General features: G+C 37.1%; 1 protein-coding gene across 9 annotated transcripts in view; it reads left to right on the top strand.

Annotated features, from left to right (window-relative positions):
- The window catches only part of GOLGA4 (golgin A4), a 78,091-nt gene extending 59,154 nt beyond the window's left edge, over positions 1–18,937 (top strand). For 5 of the 9 annotated variants that reach the window (XM_059858632.1, XM_059858634.1, XM_059858633.1 and 2 more), the window contains 8 exons: positions 2,060–2,173; positions 8,845–8,865; positions 9,034–9,102; positions 9,751–9,826; positions 11,744–11,847; positions 13,578–13,664; positions 16,094–16,157; positions 18,208–18,937. In XM_059858632.1, coding sequence (XP_059714615.1) covers positions 2,060–2,173; positions 8,845–8,865; positions 9,034–9,102; positions 9,751–9,826; positions 11,744–11,847; positions 13,578–13,664; positions 16,094–16,123 — 501 coding nt within the window. In that variant the 3' untranslated portion in view covers positions 16,124–16,157; positions 18,208–18,937. Of the gene's footprint in view, positions 1–2,059; positions 2,174–4,598; positions 4,846–8,844; positions 8,866–9,033; positions 9,103–9,750; positions 9,827–11,743; positions 11,848–13,577; positions 13,665–16,093; positions 16,158–18,207 lie in introns of those variants that run through there. The other 4 variants (XM_059858636.1, XM_059858630.1, XM_059858628.1 and 1 more) reach the window with 3 other exon arrangements.
- The last annotated feature ends 3,062 nt before the right edge of the window (positions 18,938–21,999 follow it).

Raw genomic sequence — 21,999 nt, 5'->3', positions numbered from 1 at the left:
TAAGTATTTTTTCTTCAGATAAAGTATGTCATTAGAGAAAAATTGAACGCTGTTTTCCAGCTAGTTTATTTTAAGCCTAACTATGAGCTAAAAATAAAATACCTAACTTCAGTTTTGTGTCTTTTCATTTGTTGTAATGCCTTCTATGAGAGTACAGGATAGGCTTTCTGATTAAGATTTGGGAAACTATAACTTTTTTGAAGTCTTAGTCTATAACTGTAATTAAATCCAAATATCATGTAGCTTATTTTCAGAGTATGCCAGATGCTATATGGAACAATACGTTCTTACTGTAAATGCAGATCAGTAGCATGTTAGAACCCCACTTGATTGCTAATAATTTTAAATTCAAAATAATAATCTCTCTTCAGGGGTTTATCCAAATATTTGCTCATAGGTATGTCCCTTTTACGAAAGTGTCATTCATCATTTTGAGTTTAATTTCTTTTCAGCCTTTCAGTTATCTTTTATAACTAAGAATGAAGTGCATTCAATTGTGATTTATTAAATTAAACAGTTGTGTAAAAATTGTAAAATTTTAGATTCTTCATTGACAAAAAGTCAAAAAAGTCTGCAAAAGCCAGAACAACAACCATCACTATCCCTTAATATGCCAGGTATTGAGAATTTTTAAACTGGGGAGTATAACCCCAGTTTAAAAATATAAAAAGATTAAGAATAATATAAAAAAAGAAAAAAATGTTTATAAATATAATATTAAAAAAGAAAAAAGTTTCTTAGAAATGATGAATTATTAATGCACTTCTGAGGGCATAAAATCATGGGAGTGAATAGAAGCTAACATTGTTTGGAGGTCATGATGTTTGAGTGAGGTTTTCCTTGAGCATGGATATTTTTTAAACTTTGAGGCTGCAAAAATTGCTCAGATACTGCATCATATTGCTCAGATACTGCATTGTACCCATTATTTGTGGGTAGATTTGCTTAATTTCTTTTTGGTGATGCATTCTGCACTGAGGGGCTGCATGGGAAAGGTGTTATATTCTTAACTCATGTGCAAGGAACACCTTAAAAATTGGTCTTAGAGGGAAGTAATTCTTTTATTAGTAATGGGATACCATAAGTCTTTTAAGCCTAGATCAGCTTTCTAGTCCTACTCTTATTTTTTTAGAGAATATTGTGTATCATTATAATTTGTACAACTGATATGTTTGAATAGAACAAAATTTCTACCAGCAGTTCTGGACTTATCAGTTAATTAATTGTACTCATTTGACTTGAAGTACTACTGTGTTAGTAGAGCCATCAGCTGACTGAGTGCCGTGTACAGTTAGCATGAGAGAAACTAGAGTTTTAGTTTTGTTCAGCAACAGAGATGTACACTAGGAATTGGAGTTCTGCTTTATAAGGTCCCTAATGTATTCTCTCACAAAAAGCTCAGAGGGGACACAATTTTTAAAAATACTTGTTTTTGCGAAGTGCCAGATAGATGGATTAACTTCTTAGGATTTAGGTCACTGTATTTTTCTCCTATACAGGAAGAGTTAATTTCCTCCCTACCATTCTTGTTACAGCTTCTTTCCTCTACACTGAATACTGCCTTCCAAACCCTTGAGAATGGGAAATTGTTGGTCATTGTTTTGGAAAATGTGCTTAAAACTGCTTTCATAGGATCTTTGTGAGAGTGGCTGAGGAAAGGATTTAGGTCCTTGTCACTTTCATATTATAGAAATTAATTTTGTATTGTCATCTACCCCTTCCATGAAAGTCATGAACTTCATGCACTTTCTGGATTATACTCACAAGCTGTTTTAATGCCCAAGAGAAATAGATCTTTTTTTGGAATTTAAAAAAATGTGACTGTAATCCTAGCTACGTAATCTTTATTGTTGGAGGCCTACAAAATCTTGTTAAGCACCAATTCTTTTTGTTGGTCTGTTCTGTAGGAGTCTGGTGTAACTAGCTTTTATACAAATATCAAGCATATCCTTTCTGTGTATAGTATAACATTTGTTGATTGTCTTATGTCCACCATAATTAAAGTTTTGAGTACTTAAATGATTCATTGTATAAGTAATTTTTTGCCTGTATTTTGAAGTCTCGTGAAGAAGAGATGACAGCAAAAGTTCATGAGTTGCAGGCACAGCTGGGAGACTGGCAGAAGGAATACAAACAAAGGATTGTGGAAGAGGAACATTGCAACAGTGAAAAAGTGAGCTGGCACTGACATTTGTTTTTATATCTCTAAATGTGAAGTTCTTGGTCCATGGGAAATTCTGTAGTTTATTCCTAACTGGACTTTATTTATGTATCTGGCCTTCACTTTCACATACAAAATGAGTCCCTTTAGAAAGTGCGATATTTGGTACTACCTTTTTGATTGGTATGTTGAAAAGTGCAATTCTGTTGTTGTTATTAAGGTTGGGCTTTTTTGTCCTCTACATGTGTTTATCGTGATTTTACTGGAAGCCCTTTAGAAGGAAAGACAATCCCATTAAGTAATTTTTAGAGTGATTTTTTAAAAATTCGCATTTCAGAGGTATCTGAACTAGTGCCTTAAATATATCCATTACGGTTAGAGAGGCCTTCATTGAAAGAAGACTGCTTTCATTCTTTTGTCTTTCTGAGATTACATTTTAATTTGAAGAATTCTTTGGTGAAAATACTACTAGGTGTTATTATACTGAGGAAAGAAAAAGTGTATGAGTTGTTGAGTAATTGATGAGAATTCATATTGACCTTTCTTTTAATATTTTAATTTTTACAACAGGTAGCCCTGGGGAGAGAAAATTTAAATATTTGACATTAGAAATCAAAAGTACAAATTATTTCACTGACCTAGTGTTTGTTACTTCTGCCTTGCACTTGTGTACAAAACCCTTTATATTACTTTCCCATGGTATGAGTTGTTTTCATAATACGAAAAGCAGAAATCTAAGACTGCCTTGTATTCTTAATTAACCCTTGTTCACCTACTGATGGTCTTACATAATCTTATTATCTAGAGAAAGATTCTTAAAGAGACTCCTTACTTCTAAAACATGATTATGAAAAGTCTGAAGAGTACTTTTACTTTAGGACTTCTTTGTTAACTGTTTTCACTCCTAGTTTGTTATACCAGTCTGCTATAAATATAGGCAGTCATTAAGTATTGTGTTATACATTCATCTTCTGGATTACTGATATGATAGTTATACCAAATTTATATACCGGCAATGGTATTTCATGTATTCATGTATTCAGCTCAGAGGCAATGTATCCCAACAAGGAGTAAATCAAGCAAAAATTCCAGGAGGCCTCCATGGATGAATGGGACCTGCTGGACCTGCTGGGCAAACTCAGAGTAAAAAAAAAAAAAAAAAAAAAAAAAAAGAAACACTTAGGAAGTGGAAATGAAGACAGGTGGCCTGAGAGTAATACAGGGAAATTGTACAGGAAGCTAGGGACAAAGTTAGGGAAGTCAAAGCCCAGTTAGAATTGTTTGTAGCCAGGGAAAGTAAGGCAAACAGGAAGGGCTCCTATGCGTATGTTGCAAACAAAAGAAAGACTAGGGGTAATGTGGGCCCTCTTTGGAAGAAAATGGGAAACCTGGCTACCCTGGACAAATAGTGGGCTGGGGTTCTCAACAACTTCTGTGCCTCTGTCTTCCATGGCAAGTGCTCCAGCCATGCCACCTAAATCAAGAAAGGCAGCTGCAGGAACTGGGAGGACAAAGACCCTGAGCCCATTTGTCATGGTTTGACACTGGCCAAATGCAAGGCAACCGTTAAAGCTACTTACTCACCCTCCCCTACCACAGCTGGGCAGAGGAGAAAAAAAATTGAGTGAAGGCTTCATGAGTTGAGATGAGGACCAGGAGAAAACACTCTAAGGGCAAAACAGGCTCAACTTAGACTTACAAAGTGAATTTATTACTAACAAAATCAGAAGTGGATAATGAGAAGTAAAATAAACCCTTAAAAACACCTTTTCTTCCCCCAGCCCCTGCCTCCTTTCCAATGACAGCAGAGGGAGACAGGATGAGAGTTTTGCTCATTTTGTCACCTGAAGTTTTCTTCTGCTGCTCAGGGAGAGGAGTCCATCCCTGCTCTCTGTGAGGTCCCTTCCCATGGGAGACACTTCTCTGTGAACTTCTCCAACCTGGTTTCAATCTCATGAGCAGCAGTTCTCCCAAAACTGCTGCAATGTGAGACCCTCCCATAATCAAACAGTCCCCCCAAAACTGCTGCAGTATGGATTGCTTTTCCACAGAGTGCAGTCCTCCAAGGACAGGCTGCTCCAGCCTGGAAGCAGGGGCCCCCTCTCTCCACCTTGTCTCCCACTGGATCACAGCCTCCTCCAGGCATCTACCTGCTCCAGTGTGAGCGCCTCCCCCACGGGCTGTGGGTGGATCTCTGTACCCCCCATGGACCCCCATGGGCTGCAGGGGCATGGCTGCTTCACCATGGTCTTAACCACACAGCCTGTAGAGAAATCTCGGCTCTGGCGCTTGGAGCACCTCCTGCCCCTCCTTCTCCACTGACCTTGGTGTCTCCATGTTGTTTCCCTCACATGTTCTCATCTCCTCCTCTTCTCTGCTGGAATTAAAACTGCACCACCACTTTGTTTTGATTTTCTTCTTAAATATCTTATCACAGAGTCATTACCATCATCTCTACTTGGCCCAGCCTTGGCATGTCCATCTTCAGAGCCATCAGAGATTGGCTCTGCTGGACATGGTGGAAACTTCCATCAGCTTCTCACAGAAGGCACCTCTGTAGCCCCACCACTACCAAAAACCAGGCTGAGCAAAACCAACACATCACTGTAGGATAGGATCAGTTTCAAGACCATCTAAGGAGCCTGAATATGCACAAGTCCATGGGACCAAATGAGGTTCATGGGTCCTGAGGGAGCTGGAGATGAAGTTGCTGAGCCACTATCCATCATTTTTGAAAAATTGTTTCAGTTGGGTAAGTCCCTGATGACTGGAAAAAGAGAAATATAACCCCTATTTTTAAAAAGGGGAAACTGGAATATCAGTGAAACTACAGACCAGTCAGTCTCACCTCTGTGCTAGGCAAGATCATAGAGCGGATTCTACTGGAAACTGTGTAAAGACACATAGGAAAAAAAGAAAAAAAGAGGTGACTGGTAACAGCCAAAATGGCTTTACAAGGGGGAGATCACACCTAACAAATTTGGTGACCTTCTCTGATGGGGCTACAGCATTGGTGGACAGGAGCAGAGCAGCTGACATTGTCTACCTGGACTAAATGCAAAGCATTTCACTCTTCTGCACATCCTTGTCTCCAGATTGGAGAGACAGGGATTTGATAGATGAACCAGTTGGTGGATACGGAACTGGCTGGATGGCCACACACACAGAGTTTGGGTTAATGCCTCATTGTCCACATGGAGACCAGTTACATGGAGAGGTTGCAGCAGTGTTAAATAGAGTAGGATAATCACCTCTTTTGACTGATGATGCTTTTGATGCTGTCATGGGGTCAGTACTAGCTGAGGCTGATACTATTCAATATCTTTGTCAGTGACATAGACAGTCAAACCTGTCAGTGCTGAGTGCACCCTCAGCAAATTTGTTGAAAACACCAAGCTCTGTGGTGGTGCAATCAACACGATGGAGGGAAAGAGTAATACCATCCAGAGGGATCTCAACAGGCTTGAGATGTGGGCTGAAGCAAACCTCATGAAGTTCCACAAAGCGAAGTGCGAGGTCCTACACCTGGGTCACTGCAATCCCAGACACACCAATGGCTTGGGCAGAGAAGTGATTGAGAGCAGCAGTCGTAAGAAAGACCTGAGGGTGACAGGTGATGAAAAACTCAACATGAGCCAGCTGTGTGTGCTCACAGCTCAGAAAGCCAATCAAGTCCTGGGCTGCATCACAAGCAACGTGGCCAGGAGGTCAAAGGAGGTGATTCTGCCCCTCTGCTCACATGTGATCTCCTTGGAGTACTGTGAACAATTCTGGTGTCCCCAGCATAAGAAGGACATGGAACTGTTGGAGCAAGTCCAGAGGAGGGCCATGAAGTTTGTTAGAGGATTGGAGCACTTTCCCTATGAACACAGACTGAGAAAGCTGAGGCTGTTCAGCCTGGAGAAGAGAAGGCTGCATGGAGACCTCATGGCAAACTTCCATTATCTGAAGGGGGCCTACTACAGGGAAGCTGGAGAGAGACTTTTTATCAGGAACTATTGTGAAAGGACAAGGAATAAAAGGTGTAACTTGAAAGAGGGGATATTTAGAGTAGATGTTAGGAAGGATTTTTTGAGGGTGGTGAGACTGAACAGGTTTCCCAGGGATGTTGTGGATGCCCCAACCCTGACAAGTTCAATGTCAGGTTTTATAAGGCCTTGAGCAAACCTCGTATACTGGGAGGTGTCCCTGCCCATGGCAGGGGGTGTGGAGACTAGATGATCTTTAAGATCCATTCCAACCTGTTAGCATTTTATGATTCCTCAGTTGTTCCCAGAAATGTATCAGACAGATGGGCAATGACCTGTTAAGTATTTGAATATTGCAAATATTAAATGTCTAAAAGTGAATATGTTTACAATTAACAAAATAAACATTTAATTTTGCCTGTGTCTCAAATGTTGTCCACAGCTCTCCACTCCTTGGAGTTTCCATGGCAAACTTTGGAGAAACTCAAAGGAGTTCTCCAGGGTATAAGTGGGTACAAACCAGTTCAGAGAACTCCATCACTGATGAACAGCTTAGTTTTAAAGGATTAAGGAGGTTTTATCTGTGGGGGAAGACGAGCAGGTTGTGTGGTAGTGCTGGTACTTGGATACAGTTAAAGCATCCAGGTTCAAAGTAGTTGCAGAATAAGAATGCAGGTTTGTTGGGGTTTTTTTCCCCGAGTGTATATGTGTGATTTCTCTAGAAAACAGGCATCAGACTTTTTTGAGTCATTTTGAGAATTCCAACTGAATTCAAATTTAGCAAATTGTTCACCAGCTTTTTTTTGCATAGCTGATTCAACTAAATGTAAATGCCTTATTTGATATGATTCACAATGGTAATTTTGTCTCAAAACAGTGAACTATTCTAATAGATTGTGCTGTGGAATTTGCACATAATTCCTAGTATATCTTCTGATCCAGTCAAAGCTCAAATATTTAGAGTAATGTAAGTGGGCTTTCAGTTCCTGTTTTATCAGTATTTCAGGATGTAATTCTTACTCTGAAACAATCTGTTCTGGGGTCAAGAGGTAGTTTTCTTTTGTCCTACTTAGGAATTGAGTTTGTTTAAATTTTTACTCCTGTCTCAGTTTGTCTGTTGCCTTTGCTTGGTATGTTTGTAGGAAACTAATTTTGCTTTAACCTGGTTCAATAGTAATGCTACAATAGTAGTAATGCTACAATTTGCAATGGCTTACAATAGCATATATAGGCAGCATTACAGAAATATATGAGAAAATTAGACAGGGCCTGTGGAACTTGCCAACATACCCGAACAAAACTGTATAAATCCACATCTGGATTTTACAGTGCATTCAAATGAATTATGTTTGCCATGGTATTTTTTGTCTCACTTGATTTCTTTTTTATTTTGTTGCTTTGCAACATTTTGGGTTTGTTTTTTTCTTTTACCCTTCAGCACTAGTAGTCAAACAGTTTGAAGTCTTCCATTGACTTGATGCAACAAGTGGGCAACATATTTTGTTCTAAAATCAGAGACTCCCAAATCACAGAATTTTGTCTTATAAAACTTTCTGTGCTGCTTGTTGTCAGCCTAGACCAAACATTACACATTAACATATCCACTTTGACATGAAGTGTACCCTAGATATTGGAACAGTACTTCTCTGATTGTGATAAAAAATTGACAAATACTAACAACCTTAAGTATTAATGTTTGGAGGTAAAGATGTCAGAAAGTGTCTCTCCATATCAGAATATAAATGTCTGATTGAGGTTTTCAGAAGCAAGAATTTAACTTAGAGGTTTGAGATCTTTAGAGGAATGATTTTCCCCTATTTTTTGTTTGAGGAGTGTAGGAGACCCCACAGATTTTTATCACACTGAAATGGGGAATAAATCTCCTTTTTGACACAATTGCAAAGGCACTTGGGAAGAAAAAAGTAATATTGACCCTGAGATCAGCTGAGTTGGTTAAAGCATGATGCTAATTATGCCAGAGTCACAGGTTTATCCCTGCATGGGCCATTCACTTTAAAAGTTGGACTCTGCTCCTTGTGGCTCCCTTTCAACTTATGATATTCTGTGATTCTGTGAATACGTACCATTTCTGTGTTAAGGTTTAGCCTACCTTAAAAAAGAATTCACACATAAATTATTTGATGATGAAATGTTTATGCAGACTTGAGTTACGCCCATGACTACTGAAGCATTATTTTCCTTAAGAGTTGAAACACTGAAAGACAGAAATTTCAGCTTAGACTTTTTTCTGTACTTCATAAACATCTTTGCAAGATGTAGAGCTCATGAAGCTCTTAACTGAAGCTATTTTCAGGTATATGTTCACATTTCCAAATGTGACTTGAATAATTAAGGGAAAACAAAATTTTCTGAATAGTATTAATTGTAGTTAGGGCATCCTGTGATGTATTTCATACTCATTCAATTATTATTCATCTCCAATATGTATTTCATAAAGATTTGGAAATGCTAGGTTCTTAAAGTTTTATTTATGATGATTGATTACAGAATCAAATGAGATAATTTAAATATCAGCTTTATGTACTGTCAATACAAATAAGTTAAACTATTTATAAGACTAGTTGTTATTATTGGGTAATTTCAGTTTTTGTCATCCTCAATTAATACATTGTATCAGAACTCGATTATTGGTATTTCTTTCTCCAGTGCTTGATTTTTCATACATTGTAATCAAAATTTTTATTGTTGTTATAGGTCACAATAACAGAACTGAAGGTAAGTCTTACGTGTTATTTATTTTTCTCTCTAATACTTTCATTGAAGAGCACTTTTAAAGCTGAAATACTGCTTGTAAGTTTGTGTGTGTTAAAAGGAGAAATAGGTTTATTGCAAAGGTACCTATAATGTATTTTCAGCAATTTCCATATATGTCTGTCTTTTCAGGCACAACTTGCACAGAAGACAACACTAGTCAATGATTCAAAACTGAAGGAGCAAGAATTGAAAGAGCAGGTAAGGGTGACGTTGAATGAGTAAGAAGTATTCTTGTTTGATACTTAGTGTTTGCAGTATTAAAAGGTTTGTTCTTTTCAAGTGATGATGTGGTACATCTCCATACAAGGTACTATGAATATAATAGACAGAAAAATAGTTTTTACTCATACTTGCTCTCAGAAGATCTGCGCACTTTTTAAAGTATTCCTCTATCCCCTGAGAATAAAAACACCACGCTTGCGATACTGGTTAGCAAAGCAATTGCACAGTGAAAAAGGGAACAGTGCACTTTATGACATTCTGGAATTTTTTTTTCAAAACTAAACATTTTTTGATATTTAAGTATAATTTTTGTTGTAAGCTATGTTATCTATAAAAAGATATATATATATATATATATATATATATATGCTTATTTATAAAATGGAAACATTAATATATAATATATGCCTAACATCTGCTACATATATTTTTATGTGTAAATACAGATGTGCAACATTGGGACAGTTTTTAATAACACAGTTTTTAATGTTTTCCTTCCTTAAAAAGCAAATGTATTTTGCTTTTATAAGAGATTATATGTAGCTGGAAACTGCCTCAGTTATGCTTATTTTACCTGCTGTTTATGTTTAACACCATTTATCATGCCAACTGTTCTCTGTTTAGATTCATGTACTGGAAGACCAGCTGAAACATTATGAGAAAAATATGTATGTCACATCAGTTAGAACACCATATAGAGGTAAGTATGTAGTTTTCATCACAAGTAAGTTTTTCGTTTGTTAGAAAGATACAGTTTGGTCTAGAAAATAAAATGTCAGCCTTTTTAAAACACTTATATAATGCACTTATGACATACTTGTTTTCTCTTTTCTATTCTAATAAAGTTGGTGGGTGATTTCAGATGGCCAAATCTTTTTGGTCAAGCGTTTTGTTTGATGTTTACTTTTTTATGTCATCCAGTTAAAAGAGCTCTGTATCAGAGTTCTTAAGCTCTCTGCAGTACAGGATCCAAGAGCGTCCAGTAGACGGGGGCCGAGATGGGCACACCTGCAGCAGGGCACAAGTGGGGACAGAAGGTCCCAGGCTGAGCTGGTACACATCCCTTTGGCCCTTGGCAGGAGAGAATGGGGGTCCCAGGAGGCTGGCCCCAGCCACCCAAGGCCTGTGAGCAGCCCCAGGACCCAGGAAGAAGTAGACTTGCGCTTCTCATGTACTGTCCTTTAAACACTGGTGGTTGGACATTTTTGGAGATAGGGTATGGGCTTATGGACCTTCTCTCTGGTGGTTTACTGTTCCTCTCAGACTCTTTTAATGTTAGATAGAAAAACACACAGTACTGTCCTTTAAACACTGGTGGTTGGACATTTTTGGAGATAGGGTATGGGCTTATGGACCTTCTCTCTGGTGGTTTACTGTTCCTCTCAGACTCTTTTAATGTTAGATAGAAAAACACACAGGGAATTGAACAGGTATTGCTCACCTCCAAAAGATTTGCAGCTGTTTAGCTGAGGAGTGTGCACTGCACAAGACTGAGGGCTCAAGCATTGAGCCTTGATAATGTTAGATATGGGGTTTTGCCATCCTGTGCAGACCCATCTTAGCTGGATGAACTCAGAAGACTTTCAAAAATCATGTCACACTTGCTGTTTGCAAGTTTGTGCAAATGGTCAAATTATCTCAGGATGATCTGTGTCTCTCATCCCCTCAGAAGGTCCGTGCTTCCTTCCCTCAAGATGACTGAGCCAGTGATGGGAGATGTGGGTATTCTGTGCCTTCTGCTAGTGCAGGGCTGGGAAAAAATGTAATCAAGGATTTCCTCAGCATGTACTGGTAGGGAGAGAAGCAGGAAACATACTTCAGCTGGAAGGGACCAACATCAGTTTCATAGTCCAGTTGTGTGACCACTTCAGGGCTGATGAAAAGGTAAAGTATGTTTTTAAGGGCACTGTTCAAATGCCTCTTCAACACTGATAAACAGGCATCAACCACCTCTCCAAGAGGTCTGTTCCAGAGTTTGACACCCTCTTGGTAAAGAAATGTTTCTTCTCATCAAGTCTGAACTCCCCATGATAGGTGAAGGTTTCAGCTGTTTTCCATGTGTCCTGGCACTGGGTACCAGGGAGAGGAGAGCAGTATCTGCCTATCAGCATCTCCTCAGGAAGCTGTAGAGAGCACTGAGGTCATCCCTCAGCCTCCATCTCTCCAAATTAGACAAACCTGGACTCCTCAGCTGCTTTTCAGAGGACATGCCTGTCAGCACCTTATCCAGTATCAGAGGTACCCTCTGGATGTGTTCATGTACCTTCCCATTCTTTTTAAATGGTGGGGCCCTGAACAGAACACAGTACTCAAGGTGAGGCTGCACTAATGCTAAATAGGATGGGATAATCACTTCTTTTGACCGACTGATGATGCTGTGTTTGATGCACTCCAGGATGAGGTTTGTCCTCTTGGCTGTCAAGGGCACATACACTGGTGACTCCTGTTGCACCTCCTGCCAACCAGCACCCCCAAATGCCTTTCTGAAGGGCTGCAGTTACTCCACCTAAGGTGCAGAATACAGCATTTGTGTTTGTTTGGTTTTGTGCCATTAGTGAAACTTGGATTTGGATGAGTGACTCAGTATGAATATTCTCTTCTTTTTGTTTATACACAGATGGAAACCTTCACCATACTGATGTTTCCCTATTTGAGGAACCCACTGAGTTTGAATACTTGAGGAAAGTGCTCTTTGAATATATGATGGGTCGTGAGACAAAGGTATGGAAATTTGTATATGCTGACAGGTGATCCAGGTTAGAGTAAAGTTTAACACCCTTGCTGTATGATGTGAAGTACCATGTGTTTGTGATTTGTTATATGCTGTTTATTTCTGACAATAATTCTGACAAACAAGGATTCAATAGGCTTTCACATTTTTTTCTCAAAGAGGCACGATTCATAACTTCAAAACTTCATCAGCCTGCCAAGATGAATTGGTAGGTGGAGGGGGTTTTCACATCTCTCACCACTGTACCTATCAAGACCAAAACCATTGTGGGTAGATACTGTTTTATCAGCGAAAGTCTGTTTGTCAGTCAAACTTGATGTAAAATGAAAGCTGGTATGCAGAATATTAGCAATAGTGATCTTTTGATGTAGTCTTGACACAAACACATGGTAAGCTACATGGCATGGTAAGTAAGTTGGATTAAATAACAGTTTGTTAGTAGCTGTATTACCAGCTGAAGATGGTAAAATACCTCTTCAGTAGTTGCTTAAAGACGTTTCATAGTATTTGTGAATCTGTATACCTTAGATGTTATTAATTCATTCTTAAAAGCAGTGAAAAGCTTCTTGTAGTGAGTAGGCTTCTTGATTTCATATGCTGGTTTCCTTTCAGTCATTAGAGGTGTTTCTGGAGGACACTGAACTTAGTGTTTGCTTTCTTCAGGATTATATAATAAAGTCATAAATATACAGATATGTTTTAAGAACTGGTTTCATCCTGCTGCATGAACTGGAAAACTATGAGCAGTGATGATGCAAATGATAGAACTTTTTAAAACAGTTTGAAGTATGCTTGTAAAGTACTGCTGTGCTTTCCACCACTGCCCCCAACACAGTTCTTAAGTTAAAAGATCTACATTGTAATTTATCTTCTCAGTACAGATATTCCTTGCTCTCAACTTTTTTTGTTCCTGGACAAGAAGAGGCATTTTTTAAATCTAATTCTGTCTTGTAAGGTCATTTTTGTGGCCCTTCCCTGCGCATGATCCCCTTTACTAGTGCAAATATGTATCCCTTGTCTCAAAGGTGATTCAGTAGTGGAATTGTTGATATATCTGGACATGCTTCCTCTTTTTTGAACAGAGTTCAAAAGAATCTGTGCAAATTATCTAGGATGTATTGCCAATTATGCATCCTAGTAAATGATATTGGAATGCAATCAAGACATTATGAATGCACCGGTTCATCTACAGTATTGGAGACATAGGAGAAATGTGGAGGTTGATGCGGATCTGAGAGTCAGGAATTAGTGTCATGACTTTTAATGTGGGTACTTAACCCCATTCTTTTTAAACTGCTTTACCAAGGTGTGTATGTGTATTTGCTGGGAGGTTTTACTGTCTTGCCCTCCAGTTCAACTTTATTATTTGCCTCTTGCTTGACAGGATATCTGCAACAAGATTGACAGATTGCTTTTTCTAGGCATGCAGTTTATCTAGTATGCTCTTTTATTAATGTTCTCTATCATTTGAGCATAGATGCCATAGAACTTAGATCACACTACAGCACCTGAAGTTTGTGACAATGTGCAAATATTGTTTTCATATAATTCACATCATGCATATACAATGTGAAACAAATAGTTATATCTTACTGATTTCATTGTTTTCCACTGACATTAATAAAATAGTATCCAGTATTACTAAATTAAATTAATTTTAAAATATTATGGACATCTTTGTGGATGTGGAATTATGTATGGATAACCTATATCTCTTTAGACAATGGCCAAGGTTATAACAACAGTGCTGAAGTTCCCAGCAGATCAGACTCAGAAGATACTAGAACGAGAAGATGCTCGACCAGTGGTAAGTTATATAAGTAAATCAAGTTTATGCAAGAGGAGTAGGTTTCAAGAATAAGGAATTAGAAACTTTTTGATGTCTTCTTTTCTATGTGTCCACATTCAAATGGACTCCTTTTCACCTTCTTTGCTCTTCTTCAGTGGAATATCAAATTCCAGCTCTAGGTTTGAATTTATAGAAAGAGTGAGAAAAAAAGCAAGCATGTTTTCTTTACTAGTATTTTTCCTTAGTTAAGACATATTTCTGGTAGCGATGGGTAGAATAGGACCAAAGCAAGTTCAAGCATCACTACTATTCTGTGGATGAATTTTCTAAATTAAAAACGTAATCTGACATTTTATATATATATATATATATATATATATATATATACACATACCAACACATTTAATATATAAAATTAATGCTTCTTAAATTTAAAAGTTTTTGTGGGGTCATACCAGTTTTTATGAAAAATATATCAAGAAACATTTCCAGCCCTGAGATAAAATTTCTGGCAAAAACAACAGGCATTTTGCTTGTAGAATAGAAAGTTGATTATCTCAATCACCTGAGATATGTGTTTGAAGTGAGATGTGTACAATTTTATCTTAAGTGGGTATCCTAACAAGCTTGGGGTTTTGATTAGGTTTTGGGGGTTTTTGTGTGAGCCTGCTTTATTTTTGTATTGAAAAAACATGAAAATATGTTTGTTTGCTCTGGGTCAGGACAGGTCAAAAAGAAGAGTTGTCAAGAGTTTGGTGTTGGTTTTTTTCCCTTTTTTTTGACATTTGCTTAGTATTTAGCAGTTGACCTATTTACTAGAAAGGTGGAATTGGCTTTGAGAAACAGATAAGGAGGTAAGATTATTTGAGCATAAGAATTTCTTTGGTATTACTGTTACTGTTTTATGTATAGAACCTACTTTTAATTAAAATAAAAACTGCAGTAATAGTCTCTACATTGTATCTGGAATCAACACTGTGATCCCTCTCTTTGTGGGTCACCTTAGTGAAATATTTAGGAATTAAAGTGAGAGGAAGAATTGCATTCTGTTTCTGTCACTGACCTTGGATATATATTTATTTCATGCTTGCAAATATAGAATAAAATAAAAATATTAATAATTTCATTTCACTTGTAGATACATTAAAGTCCTGTTGATTCACTGAAAAAAAATTTTAAAGTCTGTATTTTTATCTTGCAGTATTACATTTGAGGAAAGTGTTAAATACTTTACCATTTTCCTGTACACTTAGTATGTTTGAGAGCCTTGCAATCTTAAATATTTTAAATACTTTTAGAACATAAAAATATTGATTATACTGCAGCTTCAGTAAGTATCATGTATTCAAAGCATGATTTTCTCTCTCTCACATTAAAATAGAAAGCTGAGACTTTTTTGTTTTGTTTTGTTTTGTTTTGGTAAGCCAGAGTAATATTTAGGAAAGATTTTGAGAACAGAGAGATAGGCCTTGTTTTGCAGGCACTTCAGCTTTTTGATATTTAAACCTGTTCTTCCTTCAACAGACATTCACAATTTCTGATACAAAATAAGAATTCAACTTGAATTCATCCAACAAATTTTCATCCTTGGTATTAAATTTTGTCTAAAACACACAGTGAGATTTTTTTCTAGGCTACAAGTGCTTTGATTTGTTAATAATATCTTTGTTCAAAGAGCTCTTGGGTTTCACATAGCAGTCCCTTCTTGGCTCATATCTGGCCTATGAATTTTCTCCTTTCCAAATTAACAAAGAGATAGAAGTACACATCGGCTGGAAACTCAAATATTAGGGCATATTATGAAGGAAGAAGTATTTTTACTTCAATTTCAATGTTATATGTTCATTTGCTGAAGCACAAATTATTCTGGGGAGAAGTCTTCCATAATTCTGTTCAGAACTAAAAAGTTGGAGATGTCTTTATAAATTATTCTATCAAGAAATATGCTTGGTTTCTTTTGGTTTTTATTTATTGACTGACATGGCACTAGTGTTTCTCCATACTTATTATTGGACTGATACCAGTATATGAAAATATCCAGTGTTTAGCTCTCAGGAGGAATGAAGTTCTGAACTACAACATAAATGTGCATTCTAACACAGAGCTTTTAGTTTATTGCTAAAACATCTGTAAGTAATTTTGATGTGTAAATTATTTACTTGTTGTGCTACTAGAGTAAGTGTGTGGTACTAAAGTACCTGTGAGTAATTTTATACCCTCTTAGTGGGCATATATTTAACAAGTTTCTGAAAACTTGTAGCAGTTCCTGTTTAATAAATATATGCTAGATCAATGTAATCTTCAGTAATCTGGCTTTTGCTATGTTGTTGTTGTGATCTAACTGCTTCAATCTCATCCATAGATGTCCACAGAGTTCTTATTTGTTAACACTACATAACACTATCAAACAAATAGCCCAATAAGCTCTTTTCTTCCTGGCTTTGTAGTTTGCCTCACCTCGCAGTGGTATCTTTTGAATATGCCACCAGTCTGTGCTTAGCTAGCGTGTGGGTGAGTGAAGTCTAATACATTCTTGTTTTATGTAAAATGAAATCTCTATTATGCAATTAATGGTTCTTCTGCCTTTTTTTTTTTGCCTGCTTTCCTTCATTAAAGAACAACTTTTGGTTGTGTATGCGTATGTTAATTTTTGTTTTCCTCTTAATCATGTTTCATTTTACAAAGCTGAGTTTGAAAATGGTAAATACTGATTCAAAACTGATCTTTTTGAGCGACTTTAACCCTAAGCATAACTTCAAATGTTGATTGAGCCACAAAAATGTCAGTAGTAGAAATAAAATCAGATTTTAAATCAATTAATATGTAATATTGAATTTTATTGCACTTGGCTTTGTTTTGTATTATTAATTTTATAAATTCCTTTTTTGATTAGGCAAACAAATCAGATTTGTGGGAAACAGACTGTACTGCTTGAAATTAATTATTACATCTTGTAAATATGAAAATGCGTTATCTTTTAAAAGATGAATATTCTCTGCAGAGGGATTAGGATATAATTGCGTTTAAACATCAGTACCTTTCTGAATCACAGCTTTGGTTTGATATCAAGAGACACTAAAGCAGAGTGATGACGGAGAACAATTTGGGGAGCTTTATCCTCTCAGTTTGTGTCTTTCTTCAAGTTTTGTTAAGCTACTTCAATTATGAATCTCCAGTGCTAGTTGTAGCATTACAAGAATGGAGCAGCTGACGTAGGCCTGAAGATGCAGGTTGCATCAGACTAGCCTAGCTAAACCAGCAACACATGCAATAGCTGGTTGAGAGAGGACTGAGCTATGGAACTACACAGGAAAAAACTTTCTGCACTGGCTGATAAAGATTATGATTTGAATCACTAGTGGTGTATGATACTTAATAAACTCTGCAGATGAATGCTATAGGATATGGTCAGTTCAACTTTTTTTTTCCTCCTTTGCAACTGGAAAGCTTTGCACAGTTGCCAGCAGTTGATTCAGTGCATGTGAAGCAGTTGTTATCTCTTGGCTGAAATGCTTTTGTTGGCCTGCATCACTGCCAGAGCAAAATTAATTAATTTAGGCTATTGCCATTGCCATTTACCATTTACCACAGTGCAGTTGACAGATTATCTTCCTCTCCTGCTGTCATCTAAATACAGCCTTCAACACAAAATAATACCTCTTTCAAAGGAAAAAAAATTCTTTCTCTAACAGTCACGGTTTCTACTTCGTGTTTTTTCCATCTTTAAATAATGTATGAATGCACTTTATTGCACTTAAAATGCAGTAAAGTTTGGACTGTTTGCCTACAGCCTTCAACAGTTCTGACAAAATCAGCAAATGTATTCTGTATCCCTTTGTTGAAAAGAATTGAATTGTAGATACTGATGGAACAAAGCTATTTACAACACTATTGCAGAATAGGTTGCAGAAGATATGTTTGAAACTTACATTCTTGTCATGCTGTCTGTAATGCTGGTGTAAAAATTCAGGTGTTCTGAGCTGCCTTTGAAACATATCACAGAAAGGCCTGTTGATATTGACCTTAATGTCAGAAATTATCGGTTACGCTTTCATAATATCAGCTAATGTTTATGTAAACTGTTCATACTTCATTATTAGATTGTAGTTGCCTACTTAATCTCAAATATTTTTGTCACATATTCTTGCATGTATATAACTTAGAAGTTAAGGGGGATGCTGACTTCATTGTGAAGGCAATTGATACTTTCCTGTAGAGGAGTCTATATGCTAGGTCCAAAATTCTGCATCATTTTGGTTTTGATGATAAGCCTTATGCAAGAGAGTACAATTTTTTTTTTGTTTGGATTAATATGTAGTGATGTGGTAGACTATTTCCAGTGAGACTGCTGACCGTTTTGTTACACCCTGTTTTGTTTTCATCAGTTTCTCAACTGTTTTGCAGGTACTGCAATGGAATTGCTTGCTCAAATAATTTGGCAGTTTGACTTATTTGAAATTCTTCTGTCTCCTGATTATATTAATAAACAATGCAATTATTTTAATATTAAGACCTTATAAGTTGTTCTCAATAATGTAACATTTGATTTCATTTCTTCTAGTTGTGGCTACGACCATCTTGAAGATTTTGTGATAAGAATGTCTCATGACTTTGCTGCTTAAAAATAAGTTTATATCTCTGTTGCCTCTTGAGAAGGGACAAGAAGAAAAGCTATTATTCAAGGTCACAAACAGAACAGCAAGAACCAAAACTCAGCACCACCTTTGGACTGTGAATATAATTTACTTCCTTGGCAGAAATGCTAATCAGGGGTTATTTGGTTATTTCTCTTCTATTGAATACGGTCTTCTATTTTGTGTTAAAGGTTATTTTTTTAAAGGAGAGAAAAGACTTTATCCTAGGAAAGAATTGCCTGCTACTGTGTCTCTATACAGGTTTTACTAGGTGTTTTCTAAAAGTTGAAATAAATGATTTGTTTCTTCTATTTTTTTTTTTTTAATTTTTGATTGAATTGTGCAATACATTTTGGATGGATAGCAATTGAGGTGATTTTTCTGATGAACTAGACACTCTTGTTGACTGTTCTCTCCTGATTTGATCTTGACTGTTCGCTAGAAAGTCACTTCTATATGCTTTTGCCCACAATAAATCCAAATTGCAGTACCTCGTTTGTTTACTCCCAGCTTTTGTACTTATATTTTCTGAAGAAAAGGTGTGTTCCTGTAAATTGTAAATAGTTACTACATAACTGTATCATACACTGATCTGCGACTGTTGACAGCACTAATATGAATAGAGCTGAGATGAAATAAAGTTTATTTACTGTCAAATTTTGGAACAACTTTGGTATGATTTTTCTTTTAAAGGACCCACCAGTCTTGCTCTTACTCCTGTTGGAGACATTGTTAGCTGTTTCCAGGCTGAAATCACTCTCATAAGAACAACTATTCAAGTACATTAAACTGTAAGTCAATGGAGACATTCAAGTTTCCAAGGGATCACAACCTGCAAAACAGATATATGGTGGGCTGAAAAGCTAGCATGAGAATGTAGCAAATAGAGAAGCTTGATTTGTAAAAGTTCTAAATTATCATAGAATTACAGTCTGGTTTGGGTTTGAAGGGACCTTAAAGATCATCTAGTTCCAACCCCCCTGCCATGGCAGGGATACTTTTCAGTACACCAGGTTGCTCAGAGCCCTCTCCAGCCTGGCCTTGGAGGCTTCCAGGAATGGGACATTTACAACTTTTCTGGGCAACCTGTTCCAGTGCCTCATCATGCCCACAATAAAGACTTTCTTCCTAACAGCTAATCTAAATTTCTCCTCTTTCAGTTAAGAACAGTTCCCCTTTGTCCTGTCACTATCTGCCTGTATAAAACCTTGTTCTTGAAGGCTGCAATGAGGTCATCTTGGAGCCTTTCCTTCTCCAGATGAAGAACCCCAACTCTCTCAGCCTGCTTTCATATCGGAGCTGCTCCAGCCCACTGAGCATCTTTGTGGCCTCCTCTGGACCCACTCTAACAGATTCATGTTTTTTCTTGTGCTGAGGACCCCAGACCCGGGCACAGAACTGCAGGTAGGGTCTCATGAGAGAGTAGAAGGGGACAATCACCTACCTTGACCTGTTGCAAATCCTCTTTTGCTACAGCCTAAGAGACCGTTGTTCTGGGCTGTGAGTGCACATTGCCAGGTTATGACCAGCTTTTCATTCACCAGCACCCCCAAGTTGTTCTCCAGAGGACTATTCTCAATGATTTCTTCTTCCAGTGTTCTCCCGGACTCATTGAAGTTGCTCCCGACCAACATTGTAGGACTTTGAACTTGGACTTGTTTAATCTCATAAGGTTTTTATGGGCCCACTTTTCAAGTTTGTCCAGGTGCCCCTGCATGGCATTCCTTCCTTGTGCCAACTGCACCACACAGCTTTATGTCATCTTCAAACTTGCCAAGGGTGCATTCAATTCCACTGTCTCTGTCACTGATAAAGATGTTAAAGAGCACCAGTCACAAGACAGTGACTGGTGACCACTGTCATCATTGTCCTCCATCTGGACATAGAGCCATTGACCACAACTCTCAGGCTGTGTCCATTGAACCATTTGCTTGTCCACTGAGCAGTCCACCCTTTAAACCTGTGTCTTTCCAATCTGGAGATAAAGATGTCATGTGAGACCATGTCAAAGGCTTTACAGATGTCTAGATAGATAACATTGGTTAGTCTTTGCAGTCATTCCATCATAGAAGTTCACCATGATGGAAAATTATGGATTTTTGTTCTTTTAAATAATTCCTGTCTGGTCCTTTTGGCATGTAAGTAATGATCCTCTGAAGTGATACACATGTATGCATAAATTTAACCTCTAGCCTCTATGATACTTACTGTATCAATAACTAACAATCTATTCTGTATGTTAGTTTGCCAAGGTAGTTCAGGGTGATCAGTCCTCCATGAATATAATTTTAAACAAGTATTTGAGGGGCAGCAGTCTGCAATGTATGAATGAGGCATGGTCCCCAGTTGTGGTATAACCAGAAACATTTATTAAAAGTGAATATAACTTTTATAATATTTTCACTATCAGGTTAGAATAGTGGGAGCTTGGATAGCCAATATTGTATCTGTTCATATGTCTGCTAACCAATAGTAAACATGATCAAGTCCCTAATAGTAACATCAGTCTTTTTTCCCTAAGACAAGTACTTGTGTAACAATTTCTTCTGCAAACTAGGGTGCTTCTGCTGCTTATTACATTTTAGAAACTTTGTTACATCTCTCCTGCCTTGACTGAATTGCATTCTTTGTTCTCTTATTGCAAGTTCTCTTTGTTTCCTTTTTCCACAGGAGTCTAAGTTTCTTATCTCTGAACATAAGGGATGAGATTTTTACTTTTTTTAATTGTTATTTAAGGTTTAAAGGGACACGGGTTATTTTTGTAGTTAAGTACCAAGAGTTGCATCTTTATATTCCACTGCCTCATGTCTGACAAAACATGAAGTTTTATGCTTATTTATCATTAGTAGCTTCTGAGAGGTTTAGGGGAAAGGGTTTAAACTTTGTCCTTTTATCAAACATCAAATGTATCAAATTTGTTTTAAAGGTCCAGTATTCTTTGTGTTTTCAATGTAAGTCCTTCTCTCTCCTTCTGTTGTGTAGCAGAAAGGCATCCTTCAGACTGTGAGAGCAGCAACCTCAGCTGGAATTGACACGAGTATGTTTGGTTCTGAAAAAGCCTATTCCTCTCATAGCTGGCTGAGGATTTCTGAGATTTTGCAGTTGCTATCATTACAGCAGTGTAAAACATAGATCTGAGTTTCAGTTTTCCATGTAGGCTCCATGTTGTCTTAGGCTTTGGGAACTTTACTGCAGGTATCTATTACTATGACATCAGGCATTACTGTGCTCTGCTATAGTTCTCTTGTCCTCACAGATAAGTTATTTTCACATTTTCTGGTTTTGTTATTTTCTCTTTCCGTGAAAGAAACTAGTTATGAACTGTGCTTTGTCAAGTGTGACCTAAGTGCAGTGGAACATACTTAAATAGCCATACAACATTGCATGGACTAAATAATAATTTTCCCTTAAGTAACCTTAATAAAGAATCCAAAAGGGATTATAGAGTCATTGTTTTTTTTAAAAACTAAAATTAGGTAACCAGTAACCAAAACCAAATTCACATTTTGAAAAAGTTAAATGTTTGGGGTGTTTTTTCATATATATATATATATATATATATATATATATATATATATATATATATGTATACTCATTAGCAATCACATGATTATTCCTTAATATAATGGAAAGTGTACTAAGTATAAAATTTTCTTCAGGCTGAAGTTTTAACTTCAGATTTTCTTAAAAGACAATATGTAAATAAGATATTGCTGTAG

This window comes from Haemorhous mexicanus, chromosome 13, assembly GCF_027477595.1.
Source record: "Haemorhous mexicanus isolate bHaeMex1 chromosome 13, bHaeMex1.pri, whole genome shotgun sequence".
Classification (NCBI taxonomy): domain Eukaryota; kingdom Metazoa; phylum Chordata; class Aves; order Passeriformes; family Fringillidae; genus Haemorhous; species Haemorhous mexicanus.
This window is presented reverse-complemented; position numbering and strand designations above follow the sequence as displayed.